General features: G+C 39.6%; 1 protein-coding gene across 1 annotated transcript in view; it reads right to left on the reverse strand.

Annotated features, from left to right (window-relative positions):
- Positions 1 to 21427, reverse strand: part of VAT1L (vesicle amine transport 1 like) — a 52985-nt gene that overhangs the window by 11201 nt on the left and 20357 nt on the right. Inside the window, exons 4-7 of the mRNA XM_056500878.1 lie at positions 21148 to 21290; positions 18961 to 19064; positions 18107 to 18162; positions 16243 to 16437 (exon numbers count right to left, since the gene is read on the reverse strand). Of these exons, the coding sequence (XP_056356853.1) occupies positions 16243 to 16437; positions 18107 to 18162; positions 18961 to 19064; positions 21148 to 21290 (498 nt within the window). The remainder of the gene's footprint in view (positions 1 to 16242; positions 16438 to 18106; positions 18163 to 18960; positions 19065 to 21147; positions 21291 to 21427) is intronic.

A 21427-nucleotide genomic window follows, 5' to 3' on the forward strand; every position in this document is an offset into this window, starting at 1 on the left:
CTCCTGTCTCACCTACACTATTAATTCTGAAGAGACCTCCCAGACTCTCTGCTCTCCTGGAGGTTGAGGGTGTGCAGCAGCTTGCAGGACAGATGGAAAAGCAGCACAATATTTACAGGATTTTGAATAGGCTCTATTCCTGCCTGTGGTGAATGCAGCCAGCTCTTAAGATGCAGGAATTGAGCACTGAGCATATGTAAGAAGACACAGCAAACTCAGGGTATGCGGGGCCCAATTTTCACAAACGCCGACATGGGCATGGAGAAAACAAGGATACAATCAAATGTAAAAAATGAGTATCACTAGCAATGATTTTGAGCTGATTAGAGTATTCTTCCTACAGGAAAAAATTGGACCATGAAGTCTGTTTCCATGTCACATCATGTTGTGTCCTGTTCTGCTAGAAGGAAGCAAAAATTATTTTATCCAACACCACTGTTTATGCCCTGTCACACTGAACTTCTGCACCAATGGTTTTGCCTGCACACATGCAAACAGAAAATACTTTTTATATCCCTTTCATCCCTCCATTGCTATTTGCAGTTGCAAACAGCAGCAATGGCCTCTATTCCCTTCTGCTGCCCGTCAGTGAGGAGAGACCTTTTCTCTGGAGTACCTTTTAGCCTCTCTGTATGTTGCCATGGCAGCAAGAATAAAACCAGACCCAAGATGAGAAAAATGTCAAAGGAATAAAAACTGATGCTACAGGCAAACTGAGAGTCCTCCCTTGGCTGCTGAAGACACCTATTAAGTGATACATCTTCTGGATGGAGAGCTACAGCTGCAGAACTGGGCTGTTTTCACTCCTTCCTTCTTCCTACAAGCTCCTGCTGACGTCAATGAGTATTTGTTTTGTCTCAGTAAAACTCAAAGAAAAAGAGATTTAAAGCCTTGTAATTACAGAATAACTGAGCCAAATCTTGCCAGCCTTTACTTACAGAGTCAACAGGGATAAAGCAGAAAAAAAGGCAGAATAAACAACAAATTAAATGTTTAGAAGTACTAAAGAGCAGTGCCTAGATTATCAGTTCCATGGGAGCTTTTCTACATGATAAAAGAGGAGAAGAGCCTGGAATTTGATCCATCAATAGAGGGAATTCCAGCAGGTTAGGCCAGCTCAGGGGCATTCAGCACTAGCAGCTGAAGACAAACTTTTGGTTGCAGAAAAGTGCTATAGAATGGACATTTCTGTGAGACTGTGCATTGTCTCAGAACCTGCACAGACAGAACAGACACTCATTTTGATTCAAACTGGCACACCTTTTCTCAGTATCACTTATTATTAAGATAAGCTTGAAAAAAGTATTTTTTTTCCTTCATTACCATAGGAAATGATTACCTTATTCCTTTCAGAGTCAAGAGTTGGTTCTGCAGGGTAGAAATTTGGTGATGAAATCCCTGGGACACATTAAAGCAAAGAAGACACATCCTGTGAATCAGGATAAAGCTTTAGGGTCCTCCACTGGTATTTCTTTTAGAGCAGCAACAAAGCCAGAACTCCTACTCTATTCCTGTGGCTCCCTGGGACTGGCTGAACCTTTGGAACTGATGGTAGAAATTACAAAAGCATGGTCCCAATGCTAGGATAATGGTTTTGAGCACATCAAAGCCACAAGTAGAGGAGCTCAGAACTGGTCCCCTTTATCCACCTTTCTAAGCATTAATGCATCTTGCAGTAAATTGCAGCTGGGTGTGCTTTTGCACACAGGGATGCCCCAGACACCCCTGAAGCTTGGGGACTTCAGAGATGCTGGGCTGCAGCAGCAGCTCTTATGGTGAGGAAAATTCCTTTAGCTGCAAATGAATTTTGGCAGCCACAGGGACAAGAGACCCTCTGTTCTCTGTTAGGGTGCAGCAGTCTGATGCCTAAATTGAATTAATATATGAATTAATATATGATGCTCATTTTGCTATATTCCTGTACTCCATCACAATCTCTTATAACAAATTATGGCAGGAAGTAAATGTTATTACATTCATTACTATGCAGGTAAAAAAAAGAGATATTTTATGCTGTTACTGACTATCAAGCTCCATGCCATCAGTTTTTAAACTCTTCCCTCAGCAATGTTGCCCTGTGATCTCTTTAAAAATCATCTGGAGAAACTCTACACCAACCAACAAGATGAACTCATTTGTTCTCTTGCCCTCAGTAATTATGAGTGTCATTAAACTCTCCTGCTCCTCCACCCTCAGAAGATGCAGAGCTAATCCTAATCACTCTGTTTTTTGTGGTGCAGTGTTGCTGGCTTTGGAATTCCAGTGCTGGAGTGTGGAAGGGCAGTGCTGCTGCTCTGCTCTGAACAGCCTTGCAGCAGCAGTCCTGCCTGGTTCCTTCCCTTGGGAATCCAACAGAGCCCTCTCCACACAAGTGGAAGCTCATCCAGCTTTCTGGAGCTCCACAGGAATGTTGCTGTGTGCCAGCTCAGGTCAGGGGGCCCTTCCAACCACAGCCCTGCTCTGGTGTTCAGGCTATTTCAATTTTCAGTATTTGGGGTCAAATAAAGTAAGAAATACCCCAGAACTCAGAGTGTCTATTCCATGTGCTGCTGCTTTTATTGTCTCTCTCAAGCCAGCAGTCCTTGTCCTCTCAGGAGCTGCACAGTGGTGTGGATGAAACCCTGAGGTGCTGAATTCCTGTGATGCAGATCTACAGACACCCTTTGGGGTTGTGTCTGCAAGCATAAGATCATTTGTACTATCAATTCCTTGCTACTATGGTGTAAGAAAAGGTATTTCATTTTAGTTTTATGCTTTGACCAATAGCCCTTCCAAGCCCCTTCTGGATACAACAAAACCAAAACCCCACAGGCGATTACTTTCTTGCTGCTTCCCAAGCTTTCATCAATCAGCATCTGTTTACTCAAATTTCTGTCTATTCACAATAAAAGAGTTTATTTATATAGAGGAAGTATTTGGTTGTGTGTACCTCACTACAGAGAATTTGCTTTCTTTTAGGAAGATGCAAAACTACAGAAAACAAGGAATGTCTTTTTATATCTCCTATTATTTTATTATCTCCTATTATTTTACTCCATGCTGATGGTTTGTATTAGTTCCACCTGATTTGTCTGTCAGACTTGTTCCAGTTCTCTGATTCACTAGAACCACCATCCAATAACTGGATTGTCTCAAAAAACTCATTTCTATACAGTCTCTCAGAGGTTTTTCCATCTCTTACCAGCACCAACAAATTTTTGCATTTCTCACCAACACTTCAAGCACCACAACCTGCATGAGAGTAGTTTCCCTTTTTTTCTCCCTAAAACTTCCCTTACTTTCCTTACTTTCTTCAGTGTGACCCATGAAAACATCTTTAAATGGCAGGTGAATTTTTTTGGAAGGCACAAAACCTGTGACCAACATGGTTTCTGCCCCTGTAACCTTATATCTTACTTTCTAAATTATTCAAAGCATTTTTCTCCAAAATACTCCTATTACATATTCCTCAGACTGATCCTTAAGCTCTATTTTGAGCTACTTATTTCTCAATATGAGATATTAAAATCATCAATAAAAGAATGAGAAAATCCTATATGACTTATTTACTTATTCCAAAGAACTCTAAGTCTTCCTTTATTACTACTACAAGGAGCACAAATTGTGCTTTATTCCAGAATCACTATTCCAAACCCATGGGAACTAAACACAGTGATTACAAAATACAGTAAACATTCAGTCTTCCAGATGGTAATCAGTAAAAAGTCTTGACACTCTAATTTCTGAAGTCTGAGAAGCTTTCATGTAAAAATCCACCTACTGGGATCAGATTAGCAGAATGCATTAATGTTGTGACTTTGAAAAATATCTCCATGTTATTTTATACCAATGGATTATCTTCAGTAAAATCCATCCCCAACCATTGAACTAATTATGTAAATTCTTGAAACTAATCAAGGTAAATACCAAAGGTCTCTAATGATACAAATAAGAAAATACTTCTCTTTTGATTTCCTTGTGTAATTTTTTTTTTTTTTTTGTTTCAGAAAGTAGTGCCATGAGGATTGCAAACCTAATTCTTTGTAAGTTATCACAGTATTTTTGACCATTCAAAAAGCTCTCCAAGTCAGATCTTACCACTGGGTGCCATTCTGTGACTTCATTAAAACTAAACAAAAATGAAATCCTCTGTTATATTCAACTGTAATACAGTTGTTATGACAGAGAGTATGATTCATGCTTATCCTCAGTTTGAGCTACATCACTTTACAGCAAGACTGAAATAATTCATCCAGGCAAGAGGAAAGGTATTTGAATTGATCTTGTTTGCTGGTTACAGTTTTACAATATATATTGCAGTCAAATTTGCTTTATTACTTAATATTTCTCCTGTTAAAAAATGTCTCAATCTAAGCCTATATTAAAGACCTTAACTTCCCCTTAGCATTGTACCAGTGTGATTGCTATAAAATTGATTTAGTTTACAACGAGTTTAATGCTGGTGTGTGAGCACTGACCCAGCTCAGCATTCCATTCTATTGAGCCAGCTCAGACTGCAGTGATTGGTAGCAGGGAGCAGGAGCACAAGTGTGACAGAATGTCCCTGCAGCTTCTAATCCCTTTCTATGAAATGTGCATGTGTGGATGGATCCCAGCCCTGAGTGTGCAAGAGCCACAGCAGTGCAGGGAGACAAGAACCTCACTAACACACATTTGATAGCTGGAGATTAGGGCAGGTTCAACTGCAGCAGCTCTGAGAATGATGCTGGGTGTTTCCTTTAGGTTTAAGGGAAAGATAAAGTATTGTGTCACGTCTGCTAAAGAACTCAAGGGTTGTGCACTTCTTGCTCAGCAAAGTTTAGGATCTTAAAGGTATTTTACCCAGGACATAACCACAGCATATGACAGAAAAAGCTCTCAGGTCCTTCTCAAGGTTGTGGGTATTTAGTGGCGGTCAGGAATTCACTTTTATACAACCTTTATTCTACTAAAATGATTTCATTTAAACAAAGATTTGGAGCTACCTGTGATGTGTGAGACTTCATTTCTTACAGGTATGGCCTAACAGTTTCAGATGTGTGCACTGTAACACCACCTTCAAAGCCCCAGCTTTGACACTCAACTATCACTTTCTGTACAATCAAAACTGGGGAAAATCAGAGCTCATTTGAAACTCTTAAATTGCATTGCTTCCTTTCAGTATTGTTTTCTCAAAGCCAGTTCTCATAACACAGAGATTTTTCCCTACAAAATACCTTTTGTTCAATCATTCCCAAGAGGTTAATATATATATATTTAAGAGTCTTTTAGTGTCAAAAATGTATCTGCTTTGCTGCCTTGGTGTAAATTTAAATCATTATCTGTAATGAGCAATAATACTAGTACTAAACTGCAATACCACATAGAGCTCTCAATTACCACTTTAAATTTAGATTATATTATGCTAAGAGATATCTTTATGCCCAAGAGTAACTTTGCTTTTAAAACTCATCTGTGTTTAAAATGATGGAAAAGAATATATGAACCATTTTCATTAGGTGAGAACAAATGCCTTGATTAACAATTGTTATGCACTAGAATGAAGTGTTATTTTGATAGTTTTGATTTTTGATGCCTTTTTTCGGATCTTAGCAAAGTTGTGTGAAATAGAACACAAAAGCTATGTTTTCTTTGCAATAAAGGCAATTTAGTAACCTAATCAGACCACTACTACCAAAGAAAAAATAAATTAAAACAACACTGAAGAATCATTTTGTACCACTGCTCAAGAGATTTCCTAAATTTCTACCAGTCTGCCAAAACTAGTCATCAACATGATCAGTTGCTGAGAGATAAAATTGGCTTTGCTGATGGAACTAATAATTTACTTTTTCTTTGGCCATTGTTACACAGATACCCCCATAATCACATCCCAGGAGACAAGCTAGAATGCTCACCTTAGAAAGGCATTTAATTTTATTTACTGCACCAGAGTTCAGTATCTATTAACATCTAAACATCCTTCTACTGTAGCTAAAAGCTTATGTCAAAGTTCTCTCTTTATAGGCCAAGCACCCCAAACTCCCCAAAGCAGAAAAATGTGAGCTAGAATTTACAGCAGAGGTGCTCAAGGCACAGCATCCTCTGATGTAATGCAGCAGTGTATGACAGCAGCCCTTTTCCTTCTGCTGTGTTAACCTTCCTGCTCCCTGGCAGTCAACAGAAATGGCCTCAGAGATGATGATGCAGAATCATTTAGACAAAATGGACCCATCAAATTTAAATATATATAGAGACACTTTCATTATTCTTATCTCCCATTCCCCCTTTGATTCTTTTCAGTGACTTCTTAAGTGGATTTCCGGGCATTCATTAATTAATGAAGTAATAGACTCACAGATTACAGACAGAAAACCAAACAAACTAATCAGTCTGATTTTTTTTTCTAAGTCAAGAGGCCAAAACCTCATCCAAAAGTATCAGTCTGAAAATGGAAATATTTCAAAGGCACGAAGAATCCAAATTATTTGCATTCTCTATTGTGCCAGACATAGAAGGATCACATCTCCCAACTCTCTCAACATCACCAAGTAGACTTCATTATTTCTATCTCTCTTGGCTTTTTTAACAAAATGCTTAGCATCTGTGAAAATAGGGCTTTCTTTAATTTGAATGCAGACTAAAAGAAGTTTCTCAGAGAATGTAAACAATCAGGAGGAATTGTTAACTCAAACCTCAGATTCCAGGTTCATGCTATCCCTAGAGAAAAGCTGAATTTCTCACATTAGCAGTCCCTGCCAGCCTAACTTTACTGACCAAGAGCTTTCTTTTTTCCCAAACCACCCAACTAATTAACAAAGAAGCGTGAGTGGAATTTTTTCACAGAGGGAAATCCAAGGTTCTGTTTCTCTGTGGCTGAAACTGCACACACTAACAGAGCCCAGCACAAGAGTGAAATAGGATCTAAGTGTGGCTTTGAAAACTTGATTTTGAATATTTTCCCTCTAGTACCTGCTATTAGTGAGCCTCACTCACAGTCATTATTTCTGAGTGACAGAAAACACTCACTGTTCCAAACCTTAAGAATTCCTTGCCAATTAGTGGTACTACCAGCTCTGTGGAACAGGAGACACAGTAAACTTTCTCTTAGAATTAATTTAAAACTATTTCCACTGCAAGACTGGAAGAAGATAGGCAGATATTTCCTTGCATTATCAGGTAGAAATAAAAAGGAATGGACTGAAGCACACTTGGATCAAGGATGTAAAAGCAAGGAGCTTTTGCTCTCTGATACTTCAGGAAGAGTGTAGAAATAGGGAAATGACCCCATGACACCCTGTTTTCCTCTCTCTGGAGAAGTGCCTACATCTCATGACACAGACAGCAAAAATGAAGTGTAAAACAACAGTGTTAGAGCTAAATATACAAAATAAAGACAGAAGAAATACACTCTCTCTTCTGGGGCTATGCACACATGTTGGTGTCACTGATGTCCACAGTAAAACTTCCCCTAGCCAGGTCTGTTTATTTCCTTACAGGGGAGCAGCATCACCAGATCAGCTCAATACATAAGGAATGTGTGCCAGTTTATTACTTAGAAGCCAGCTAATCTATTTCAGAAGGCAGACTACTCCTGTAAAATACTGCTTCTCCACAGTAATTAATCAGCAGCTTGCTCAGTATAACAGCTTTGTCCTTTTTTTTTCCTAATAAATGGCAAAGCAGCTCTCCCCATATAGCCTCCTGTTGCTAATTTAATTAACTGGAAGCATGTGACTAGTTTATCTTTAATAGTGCACGCTTTTTCTTCAGAAGAATCCATCAATGCTTCCTATATGATTTTCCTGCCTATTCCCCCCTGCCCTTGCACTATCCATCAGGAACCAAATCTACTTTTTATTTCCCTTTCCCTGCAGTTCCAGCAGCTGTTATGGCTGTGGCACACAAGGGCAAACAGGAGTGCCAGCCTGGCCTGCCCCAGAAACACAACCAGGACAAACCTCTGCACTTTCCACCTCCAGTGTCTCAAGCCTTCCACCAAGAATTTTCTGCCTGTGTATCTCCATAGCTAATTAATTCTCAGCAGAGTGCTTACTAAGTAGATCAGGAAAGCTCTGTAGCTGCAGGCTGTATTTATGTTAATGAAGAGGTTTAGTCTCATGCTGGTCAGCTTCTAACCTTTGCAACAGCAACATCTGAACACAGAATCAATGCTCATCAGAAATTCTGCCAAAATACATTTCTGTGCTTGCCACTCCATTCCCAAACAAGAAAATGCCATTTCCCTGGAAGGAAAGAGCTCACTGACCTTTGGTAGCACTCACTCCCCGTGGGATCAGAGCCCCCATTAAGGCACTCAGTCACAAAAGGCTCCTGGAGATGCTGAGACACAGCCCAGGGCTATGGCTGTCAGAGGCCAGAATTGGCTATTAGAGGTTTTCAGGCTGATCCATGGTCTTTCCACTGCTGTGCTGCATGGCATCAGGCAGATAATCACACCCACTATCTCTTTTGTTATTCATCTATTAAATGGGCATTATAGCACAGGTATTCTCACTGTGCATAAAGGAATGTTCTGAAGACTCTAGATGGATGTTTAAACACAGGTATTTAACTGGCAGGCTAGATAAAACAAGCTAAATTTCAGAGGCTGTAAAAAAATACTAGAAAGCATAAAGATGAAATAAATTACTTGTCTAATTAAATTCCTTTCATGTAGCTTGAATTGCATACAGTGTTTATGAATAATATATAGCAATTGAAAAGAATTGACTTCTGCTTACACACTTAACAAGGGAAGTCTGAGTTTCCTACAACAGCTCATTTACCCAATCAGGTTTTGTGGTAATCACAGTTAATGTCATATACCTGAGGCTTTATTACAGAGCCACCATGCCTATATCAAAGTCTTGCCTTGTTTCTATCCCAAGGTCTGAATAAAATCATAACCATTGCCATCAACAGTGTGTGAATCTAAAAACACTACTGGGTTATCCCATCACTTCCTGATAGTGATAGGAAGGGTAGAGTGAATTATGAAGTAACATGAAATCCTGTTAAACAACTTTAAATAAGAAAAGCAAATGAAATTTTATAGGCACTTTGTAGGAATTTAATAATTCACCCAAGAGCAGCAAAGATCCATAGTCAGGTATACAAAATGTTTTAGATGGAAAAAAAAATTGCAATACCTAATTAATCTCCAGTACTTTCAAGGTATGTTTCATTTGTCTAAGCATACAGCACCAAAATTATTTGGAGTTTTAATTAATATTTATTTCAGATATGCATCTTGGGGAAAAAAAACTTTGCCAAGCCTTAATTAAAGATAACCTTACTCATGGCCTAGTTTTCCTTTAGTAACTTGTGTTTCTTTTAGAACTTGTGTTCATTATATTTTATGTTAGTGAGGTAAAATTCAGGTGGAATAGCCTTCCCCTTAGCCTGGAGAATAGAAGGCTCCAGGGAGAGCTCAGAGCCCCTTCCAGTGCCTAAAGGGGCTCCAGGAGAGCTGGGGAGGGACTGGGGACAAGGGCTGGAGGGACAGGAGCCAGGGAATGGCTGCCAGTGGCAGAGGGCAGGGCTGGGTGGGATATTGGGAATTAGGAATTGTTCCCTGGCAGGGTGGGCAGGGCTGGCACAGGGTGCCCATACAGCTGTGGCTGCCCCTGGATCCCTGGCAGTGCCCAAGGCCAGGCTGGACACTGGGGCTGGAGCAGCTGGGACACTGGGAGGGGTCCCTGCCAGGGCTGGGGTGGGGTGGGATGGGCTTTAAGGTCTCATTCAACCCAAACCTTTCCATGAGTCTGTGATTCCCCACCTTTGAAAGATACTTTGGCCTCTGTGTATAACTTGCTTGTGAACACAGAATCAAGCTGCCCTGAGTTATTCAAGTTTTATGTCTCAGTCTGCTTTCCCCACATCTCTATTTTCAGACCTGTTATATCAGTAAGACACAGCTCCTTGCATTTTTGTGTGCTTTGATATCTGCACAAGCTTGTATTAAGCTTGTGTTAGACCTGTGTGTATATGAGGAAACAACAGTGATGAGCAGATAAAGCATTTAAATTTACTTTGAAATACAAGTATTTATTTCATACAGTCAGAGGAACAGAATCCCCCAAGAGAGTTTCAAGGCAGTATCAGAGGTCAGGGTATCTGCAGAGTTAACACCTGTCCATCAGGAAAGCTCTTCATGAACACTGCAAAGAAGTTGTTCTGTCAAAGAAATACTCAAAAACCAGCAGAGTCTGCTCTGTAATGCTGGAGGAGCAATCACAGCACAGACTCACTGACAAGCTGTGGGAGGTTTCACAGAATGAGCTGCAGTTCCCTCTTTCAACACCATATGACTGCGAAGTAAATTGTTTATGCTTATGAAAAAAATAATCTTTTCTGTATTTCAGAGTGGGTTATTACTTTGGTTATAAATGTACTTCCACTTTCATCCTGGTACTGTGTTGTTTTGCATACCCTGAAAAATAAACACTGTACAAATCTCTGACTACAAGAAAGGTAGAATTTGTTCTGCTGGAGAATGTTTTCATCAAGCAGTAAAGACAAAAAAAACCCTGCACACATTATTATGACATTATAACCATTAAGAAAAAAGTAGACCTGAGATGGTATTTAGTATTCCTAACAAGATACCAACTCAATCTGGTATTATTAGATTGCCCTCTTTCTATGTTAAAAGTAACTAATGGGTCAATTTTCTCCAGGCCTCACTACAGTGATACATGACAGGCTTTTTGCCCTGAAGCCAAGATCACAGAAATGCATAAATAGCTTTTGATGAAATTAAAGTCTCTCCTTTAGGGGTCCACTGTTATTATTCTGCTATCATGGTTTGAGACTTCCCATCCCCCTGCCTCTCAAATAATGATATTGCTGATATTTAAAAGCCTGCACTGAGATAGTAATTTATAGGAGAGGATGAGTTCAGTGGAAAAACACAGGTTTACAGTATCTGAATCCTTTAAAGGCAGTGAGCAGTGCTAAAACCAGACATATTGTGATTGCTTTGCCCTCCCCAAATCATGCCATAAATACTGTATGGAAAGTGTTCCTTCATCCAGTTCTTGTCCCCGGATTGGAACTCAATCAGGCTGTAACCTTAAAGTGGGGTTCCTGCTCTTTCCTTTGCATGCTAACAACACTGATAGCTAATGCAGAGAACAAAGAGTGTGAGAACAGCAACAGATGACAAAATGTGTCCTTTACAGGACATTTTTGTATCAGCAGGTACTCCATAATGTCACTGTAATGTGATCAGTTGCACTGCATTCCTTTAGCTTCAGGTTCTTAAATACACATTGGGTTTCCTTAGCAAATTACCAGAGAAAAGAGCAGGCTCCAGGAGCAGGAAATTTCACCCAGATAATAACTATATTTACAGCTAGACCTAGAGTAATTTCCTTTAAAAGGCACATTTTCTCATTTGTTGCTATTCTCACATATATCTGTTCTCTGCATTATCTATCAGTGTTATTAGCACACAAAGGAAAAATAATACAAACCTTACATTAAGATCTCTCATAATTATTCAGCCAAACCCCACCCAGTGACTCAGTTCTGTGCTCATTACAAACTAAATTAAGGTGCAGGGCTCTTTCCACTTAAAAATATTCTATGTACTGACCACAGGGCACAGTCACTAGAGCTCTATGATAGTCATAATATGATCTGCAATATTTAGTGCCTTGATTCCACTGATTTTGGTGACAGCTGAGTGCCATGGTGTAGTCCTGGGTGTATTGCACAGGTTTCAGCATCTCATCACTCCTACTGACCCTAAGGCAGTAGAAGGCTTTGATATCATCATTGCTACATAGCAGGGCATGCTTTAAATCATCTGAGAGAGAGGAATGCAATGAATCCTTTGGTACATGACACAGACCTGCAGTCAGGATGTTGTTCCATAATCTCACTCATCATCCACATGGATCAAAACATCCAAGTCTGAAAACTTCCTGACTGCTGACAGTCCCTTTTGAAATGAGCACTTTGAGGTGAAGGGAAAGGTGCCCCAGATATTTTGATGACCTTGACCATGAGTGGCAGCTCCTGTGTGAGAATTTGTGAGTTTGTTTTACACATGTTCAGTGCTAACTTTGGCTGCTGTAAGTCACCAGAGAAGGCACATATAACTTCTGTGTCAATAAACTGTTCTACCTTGAACATACACTTTCTTTTGCAACTATAAAGAGGTGAAACCCACAGAATTTTAACAGAAAAGTGCAAGGTGGATGTTTTTATCCAACACACTGGATTTTTTTGAGAACTGTCAGTTTTCATCCTGCTCACTAATTGGCTACTGTATAAAGCCAAATACTCACAAACCCTCAGGAGAATGCTAATGCATAAATGCACAGTACAAATTAATCAGAATGAAGATGAGTGGTAAATAGTCACTAACCAAGAAACAACTAAAAAGCTCAGCAAACATTGACTGAATACAAATTCTGTTTTAAACTCTGCTATTTGTAATGAAATGCAATCTTACCATACAATCAGCTTTTTACTACAGAGCAGCATTTTAAGCATGTGCCATCTACAAATCATCTCATCTTTTAAACACTTGAATGCATAAACAAATAGTTGCAAAGCAGCAAGATATCTCACCAGCAGCTAATTTATTGTATGACTTCATTCATCTCATGATGAGTAATTCCCAAGTTGCATTTCCATTTTAAAGATCTGTGGATTTTGTTACAGTCTCTTTTAGTTAAATCCTTCTTACTTTTCCACAATAAAGTGGTTCTAATTGCTTACTTGAGATGAGACTTGGCTTTACTAGGATTTATGGATGTAAGTTTGAGATTAAAATTACCCTTCCCAAACACACACCAGCAGCTAACACAGCAATACAGATAGTTTTGCTCCACAGCAGTAGTCAGCAGTCTGGATCCAGAGCTCCCTTGTGCCAGCAGCAAGCTGATGCACTGAAGAAAACTGAGTCACTTCTAAGTTCCTCTTTTCAGCCAGTTGGCAAATTTGTTTAAGCAGCCTGCTCTGAAGAGGCAGGGCAATCCTTATCCTAAAACAAAGGCCGGTGGAACCAGGAATCCTTCCACGGACCTTGTGGCCTTTGGATGCAGCCCTAAAGCAGAGAAAGGAGGACACTTGAAGGGTTTACATCCTAATGAGAATGATCTCATGGACACTTGGGCAAACCTGCATGTATCACACTAAGTCCATCTAATAATTTCTGAGCAGTTCTATCTTAAGAATAATTTGACAATCAACTAGACATCATTAACACAGACTGCATATAATAGGCAAATGGGAATCTAATAACTTCCTCTAAGTTCTGTATTACTGCCACTTGAAACAGTTTAAAATGGAAGATATCACTGCAATTACAATATTCTCTCATCAGTATATTCTTTTAAATTCAAACTGTGTGCTCCTGCAGAAAGTATTAAGAAATAAATGCTGTTCAAGGAACCATACCAGGCTTTTAGAACAATGAAGTTTTTTTTTTTTATGCTTCATGAAGACCTATGAAAACTGACACAAAGCCTGTCTCTGGCTGTTCCCACATGCACTGGAACATAAAGCTCTCAGTTTTGGGGTGATCATGCAAGGACACAGCCTTGAGCAGCAAAGGGGAACACCACTGTGGAAATAACTCATTGTCCTCTGCTCTGATACATGGACAGAAAATGATACAGGACTGAAAAGAGCAGCATTTGTACTGTAATACAGCTTTGAAACAAAACCAGGTGCCTTCCATGTTGGCTTTAGAGAGTGTGCATTAATTTGTGAATTGATATTTGCACAAAGGAATACATGAAAACAAATGCAGATGCAGAGTGAATAAAGCAAGCTGAAGGGATGTGCTGGGGATATGCCTTTCATACAGAGATCAAACCTGCTATGCATGTGATTCAGGTGTTTAAAATAAAACATTTGGAAAGATGTCCCATGGTGAAGGCTCCTTTGAGAATTTTCCTTACAATATTTTCATTTTGAATGTCTCTGACTGGATTCAAGATAATCTCTAGGGTAGAACTGCTAGACAGAGGACATGTGAATTCCCTCATGAGGCTCTGGAAAAGGAAATATTCCTCCATAGAAAACTAATCAGCCATTCATTTTCAAATGCCATGCAGGGAGTCCACCTTTCAACCACTCTCTAGTTATTGCACATTCTCAATGCTCTTATGGGCCAGGAAGTTTCCTTAGGAAACTTGGTAAAAGCTGGTTATATATTGGTTTAGTCTCTAATAAAGCCTACTGGGAGAGGTCAAATGAAAATGGACATTTGGACATCATCAGGCTTACTCAACAGGAAGTGAAAAACAATCAAATTGGAATTAAGCTCTGGAATTAAAAAGAAAAACCTACTAAAACAAAACAGAAATGCACCAACCTTTCTTCAGTCTAGCTCCATTTAGTCCTCAGCTATGACACATTCTCTGTGTATCATATTGAGAGTCAGCCCTGAGTTATTTTTATGCCCACAAAACTATACCCCTAAAATGATAATGCCCTGGATGAGTAATAATTCAGTAATACTTTACAATCAAATAAACAACTCTTGCACTACCATATCCCTTAAGGTACAGCCAGACACTTCCTCTGCCAGTTCCCAGACAGCTCATGGAAAGCAGCAGGTGTGACAAATGAGCTGGAGTTTTCTAGGCTTTACAACAGATGTATTTACACATATCACAAGCTAGTGGTGGGGATGGTGCATGCTACTGCCAAATGTTAGATGAAATGTTATCAAACAGAAGTCTCCCAACAAATTCCCATCATGTTGACTATTGAGACCAGCCTGCCATGTGTAATTTTTCACATTATGGCATGTCCTTGATTGAGTATTTTTTAAGCTATTGTTACTATTTTAATAATCCTTCTCTTACTCACCAGTACATGAAAAATACATATTTGAAAATATGAAAAATACATATGAACAAAGAAACTGCAGAATGCCTGTCTAGAGACATGTGCCACTTAAATTTTTAAACTCCTTCATAAGCTTCTTTAATAATTAAATTTAAAAAGCATACATCAAAACCATAAGTCTGATCCCACTTCTATTTGATACTTCTCTGCAAAGGGCTTTCTCTTTCAGGCAGTAGCAGAGGATTTTGTCTTGCCCCAGCAGCTGCTCTTTATCACAACATCTGGCACTCCTGGAGCACATGGAAGCCAAGAGCAGCCCCCAGCTGGGACAGCCCAGGTGTCCCCCAGGTGCTGCTGGTGACAGTGTGGCCCCAGGCAGACCTTTCAGAGAAAAGAAGGGTCCTGGGGAAGCTGTCACTACAGAGGAGCCCACAGGGGCTGGACCCTTCACTCCTCTACCACATGAAGTGTCACCTTGGGGTGCACTGGGGCATTTGTAGGGATAGCACAGGACAAGCTGGGCTCAAGAAACAGCTCACAGGCCAGCCACAGCCTTAATAAAACACAGCCCTACTCATGGATTGAGCCTGATGGCCACTACTCCTCATGGGGACACCACCACAGACAGGATTGTGTTGCAGCTCCCTCTGAGCAGTGAAATCCAGCACTGCAGACACAGCCCCACTCAGCAGGGCTAGCCCAGACCCCATCCCCAGTGATGTGTCAGGCCCAGTGCACTTCACAAACACAAAAACCATCACCATTAATCTGCTGGTGCTCTATAATTGTGTTGTTTCTTCATATGGTAATTTCTCTTCACACCTCCAAAAATACTTCTGTTTCTTCACCAGCATCTCAAATAGAAATGTCTCAACCTGTGCTTTGAACAAGGGGTTTATAACTGCCCAGGCTGTGAGCAGGTTAGTTCCTTTACACGTCTTTAAGGAGAGCTGAGCAATTAGAGGAATTGAAAAAAGAATAGTAAGAAATCCACAGCCCACAATTGCAATTTGCATTAAAAGTGAGTTCTGATTTGTCTTTGACACGTTTTCAATAACTGCCAGAAAACCTGCAAGCTTCCAAGGTTTGCTAGCACAACTATGGCTCTGAAACTAAAGCTTGTGTATTAAAATGCATTCTGAGGAAAAAATCTAACTTGTTTTCAATTCTGTTGTTTGCATTTCACTCTGTGCTTGTTAGTCACGTGTTTCATGCACTTAGGAAACAAAAACAGTTTTCTAAGATTGAAAACACACATTTATAATTATTTTCAAGAAATAGGTATTTAGTAGAGAAGTATGTGGATAACTCTTGATCCTGGGTTTTCCAAATAGCAGGGGCACTAGAGACAACTTAGGCACAAACTAAAAAGCAGAACACATTAATAACTCAAAAAATATGATTTTACCTCTAAAAGTGCATATTTTTCAGAAAGTTCAAAAATGAGGAAAGAGATCTTGTTCCTACCTCTTCCAAAGCCCATAATGAATCAACCACAGGCTTGATCTTCTTACTGTTATATAGATTTAGGAGTTTGTCCATCACACCCTTGATCAGGCCACCTCGATTCTGTTTGAAAAGTAGATTCAACAGGGAGAATCCAGCAATGACTTTGTTCTCCTCATACAGCTTGATAGGATTTACTTTCTCCACCTGCCACCACTGGAAACCAATAAACAGCAGCATGGTTAGAAAAACATTTTTCAAGAAAGGCACAGGAAAGTTCACAAGCAAGCTGCCAGTGCAGATGTGAAAAATGACTCATCTGTCAGGTGTGAAGCAGCAAGGATTTGGTTTAAGCACGAGGAAAGGAAGTGTGCAGCTGACTGCCAAACAGAAATAAAACACAGACTGGTGCTGGAGGAGGTCTGGCTGTGACGAGGATGGTGAGCACATCTGGGGCTGTATGAGGGTCTGGCAGCCAGGAGTTTGGATTTCCTTCCCCCTCTGCTATCTCCAGACTGAGATGTTCACTGGCAGCTCTTGGCCATGACTCTTCCCAAAACCAGGGGAACCAGGCACTGCCTATCAGCTGCCACTTTCCATCCATTATTATGTTTGTGACACTCGAGCACACCTCGTAGTATCTAATGAAAGGATTTTATTTCATTTAGCCCAAGAGTGTCATTGAGAGTGAGAGATGCCACTTCCCTGCAAATTTCATTTCAATGGTAAATTTTTAATTGTAATTTTCATACAATTTTGATGAGTTAATTTTGCAGCATAATTACATCAAGCAACTAGTTATACTTGCATACCAAATTTGTATTTTTTTTTAATTAATTCAATTTATTCATATTTGTTCCATGAATAAATACCAATACTATCTGAAAAATACTTCAGTTGAAATTTATTTCATTGGACCAACCTACCCTACACATTCCATGCACCCAGATATTCTTACATTAACAGTAACAAGGCTGCATAGCAAAGATTATCTCGTTTTAGTTCACAAGTGTGTGACAATAACAAGAATCCTCCCACTACAACCATTAAGAAAATGTAGGAGGCAAAGAACAGTTCCTTGCTACAGTCTCTGACTTAACTTGTTTTCAGCTACACAGAGACTTTTGAAGCCAACTCCTCCTGGGAAGAGGTTGCTGCTGGAAGCTGTAAATGAGCTTTTGGCAAAAAGATCACAGGATAGATGATCAGAAAAGACTTTCCCCTATGTTTTTTCCTGTATGAAGGAATCACTTTCACTCCTGGGTAATTTATTTCTTGCTGGCAGTTTATATGATATATTTGTCCTATTTTTGATCTCTAGGATTTCTGCCCAGATTTCTGTTGATGTAGTAAGCTGAAGACAAAAAAAAAAAATAACATTTGAACTTTGAAGTTGTTGACATCATTAATTAGGAAACAAATACCACATCATCATCTCTTTGATGACACTTGAACATGGAGAGCTGGGAAATGCTTTTCTGCATGAAACAAACTTGTGAAAAGCTGGAAAAGACTGGATACAGCCCCCATTTAAGAGATATATCTCCTTTAATTCACTGCATGGTCCTGACAGTGTTTTCAGATATGAGGAGCCTACAGGGTACAGTTAATCATATCCATGGGTGTGATATTCTGCCACAAGTAAATAAATAATGCAGTCTAAATGCAGCTGTGTAAGGGATCTGTGTCTCACAGACCATTTCAAGGCAATATAAAAAGCACACAGATCCAATTCTGGTCTAGCTGTGCTACCAGAAGAAAAGACAGCACAAAAACACAGCATCAGAAGTAACAACTCAGCAGAGATAAATGAAAATGATGAAGATGAAAATGCTACAGAAAAGACAGAAGTTAGAGGAAAGAGCATAATCACAGAGACACTTACTGATTTTGCAAAACTGAAGAAGCTTTTTGTCTCCCCAGTAACCATGTTAGATGAACCTGCAAAAGATGAGCACTTTCACACACAGCTTATTATTACAAGCTACAGCAGACTGTTTAGTACATGTAAAATCATCTTGATGATTCATATTTAAGAGAAAAACATGCCCAGGTTTAAAAGAGACTAGTAGAAATACCTATACTTTGAGAATAAATAACAAAGAGGCCAAGGCAGCCAAACCCTCCAGGCTTACAGGAAGTTGAGATGACACTGACAATCTATGAAATCTCCCAAAGCCAGGGACAGGTTAGGTTCCAGTGAGCATCTTCCCACAAATACAGCAATCCCTGCAGCTGTCCCCTCCAGCAGAGGCAGCCTGGCAGAACTGCAGGGGAGATGTGAGCAGCAGTCCACAAACAGCAGTGCAAATTTGTGAAGAGTAGCCTGGGTTGGATTCCTCAAAGTCATGTCCTATAAAACCAACAGCATTCTTCCTGAAATTGTCCTTCAAGCTTCCCTCTCACAAAAACTATATTGTAGTTTCCTTGGCCACACAGTGATTCCCAGAATGAGAGATCCAAACTTTCTCCTGTATCACTCAATGATGTTTAACAATCTGTAATGCATGTTCAGTTTCATATATATTTTTCATAAATATTTTCTAAATATTTTTTCAACATTTTTTTTTTGCATTAACATGTATTTATCAATAATTTAGTCCATGGTCAGCTTCACTAAAACCCTAGATAGGAAATGATCAAACTGAGAAAACATAACATGCCAATCACCAGTTCTGGATGCTTTTCAGCTCTGCCAACCTTTAGTTTTGAAATATGTACCTTCTTTTTCCCACTCACCATATAAAATGTAAGTCCCAAGTGGTTTGAGAAGACTGAGGCCTTTTCCAGTATTTTCTCCACAAAGACAGTCCAAAACAATATCTACTCCATCCACTGAGATTCTAAAAAGCAAGGAAAAAGCTCTTACTTTGCAGTGAGATAAACAGGGCTGGTCAAGCTGGCTATTAACAAAATCCTAACAGTTTCCAGATATTTCAGCAAGGACTCTAAGGCTGGTACTTTGACTATGTGAAAACTTTCCCTCATCAAGAAACATTTCAGCCTCATTCAGTGGCACTGTGCAAGTTTTTCAATCCACACGTTTTAGGCTTTAAAGAGGGGGAAACCATCTTGTTCCCCATTTTCAGGGCTTTCAGTAAAATGATATTGTCAAAAGACAGGCAACAGACACAAAGTTCTTTTTTGACTGAGTGTGAGTGTCAGAGAATGCTTGTTTTGTGAATATTATAGAGAAAAAGGATATTTTTCTTATTCACATCTAATATTATTTTTCTGAATTTGTAAGGAAACAGATCTTCTTATCCTAATTTCTTTTCAGACATAATTACTTGCAAAGTTATGTACAGAGTCTTCTTCTTCAGCTATTTTATCAACTAGGTATCAGCAGACTTAAATCAAGAGAAGTCACCAAGAGCTGGAAATCCAGCACAAGGGTTACAATCAGGCCATTTTATACTGTTTCAGTAAACAGATTGCATATTTATAACTCCAACAGCTCTGTCAATGCAATGTCAATATGGTGCTGAAGAAGAAAAAAAGTACACTGAATATCCTGATTTAGGGGAGAGGCAAAGATTTATGGCTTGTAATGCATCTTTCTGCTTCCTCACAAAACAAAGGTGAGACCCAGACATCCATTGATTTCAAACAGCAGCAAAACCAGGCAACTTCACTCCTTGGTACTGCTGCCACATTTGGGGCAATAAATTGTCTTTGTTCAGGCCACTGGATGAGCCTTCACTGTAAAGGGATAGAAAGTTTACAATGAAACAGCTTTTGGTGGCTTCCCTGGTTGAACTGATTCCTCATCCCCTATGAACAGTTCTACATTTATAACATCTCTTATGGATTATTTTTTTCTTCATTTACTTGGATTTATTGGTGGTTGCTTTGATTTTATTCCATTTTTTGAGTTCTCTCCCTGATGAATGCCCCAGTGACCTGCAATAAAGCAGGTTCCTACCACTACCCTTTCTCCAACATAGCTCCATCCTTTTCTGCTCACAGACTTTTAAGAAATGAACACTTTAAGCAGAACATAGTACACAGCTAATATCCATCAAAACAAACAACTACACCACTCCCCTCGCTGTCACTGCCAAAAAACAATTTGTCAAAACAGCATTCTCAGAACTACTGCTGTAGCTTTATTAAAAATCTTTTCAATGCAAAGTGAAAACGGAAGGATCTGAGTAACAATCAGAGTGCTGGCATTTTCTGCTGGGTGCCACTTCTGCCTTGCAATCAGGACTATTCATTGGGCTGATATTAAACACCTCTGTGCCAGGAAAGAAGCACAAGCTAGCTTGTGACACCCATGTTTTATCTCTTGTACCCTCCCAGCCTGCAGTGCTAACAGCCCAGAGAGTAGCTCTGCCACCTGCACCAACACCACTATCAACAGCTAAGACAAACTGAAAAACAAAGTGTTTGGAAGCACATAAACAAAAACACACATGATGACTTCAAAAGGCAACAGGATGATTTTAATCTGAATGCAAACAAACAAAATCTAAGGGTCTGAAATTGAAGCAGACATCAAGTGCTCTGATATCAATCCCTGGCAGAGGATAAAAACCCAAGCAGATAAAAGCACACCAGAGAACTCCAAAAGCTGGATACATTACAAATCCACTGAAAATATCTTATTTAGTGAGCAAGTATATATGCAAATGAAGGCAAAGTACATCCTTCTGTTAAGACCTTTAGTTTCTTTCTCTTAATTTGCTTTGCTCACCACAGATGTCCAGTTAGGGACATGGATTGAGAAATCTTACTTTACTTATCAAGACACGGGGAGATGCTTGCTATCCTGTCCCTAGAGGACAGATGGAATAACTGGAATAACCTACAGCTCCCAAACTCACAAATGTATTATCTTGCCATAAATATGATCAGCCTGGTGCCTTTCATAGTATTTTGCCAGATGCTATTCAGACCTGACTCAGGAAAATACGAGATTACCTTTTTACTTCTTGAACATAGTCTGCATTCCTGTCAAACAGGTGAGTTACCGAGTTTTTGATTGCTTCATGTTTGAAAGATGAAGCTGTTCCAAAAACAGTAACATTGGGAATGGTTGAACAGAGCTGAGCAACAGCTTGACCCTGCAAACACATTATTATGTTAGTTCACTGACATGGAAATTGGTTGACAGAGTTTGCCAGTTCACTCATGACACAGCAAAACCCAAGACCAAACATGTGCAAGCACTTCCCAAACTAACTTATTTCCACTGAAATGC

Source organism: Oenanthe melanoleuca, chromosome 11 (assembly GCF_029582105.1).
Source record: "Oenanthe melanoleuca isolate GR-GAL-2019-014 chromosome 11, OMel1.0, whole genome shotgun sequence".
NCBI lineage: Eukaryota > Metazoa > Chordata > Aves > Passeriformes > Muscicapidae > Oenanthe > Oenanthe melanoleuca.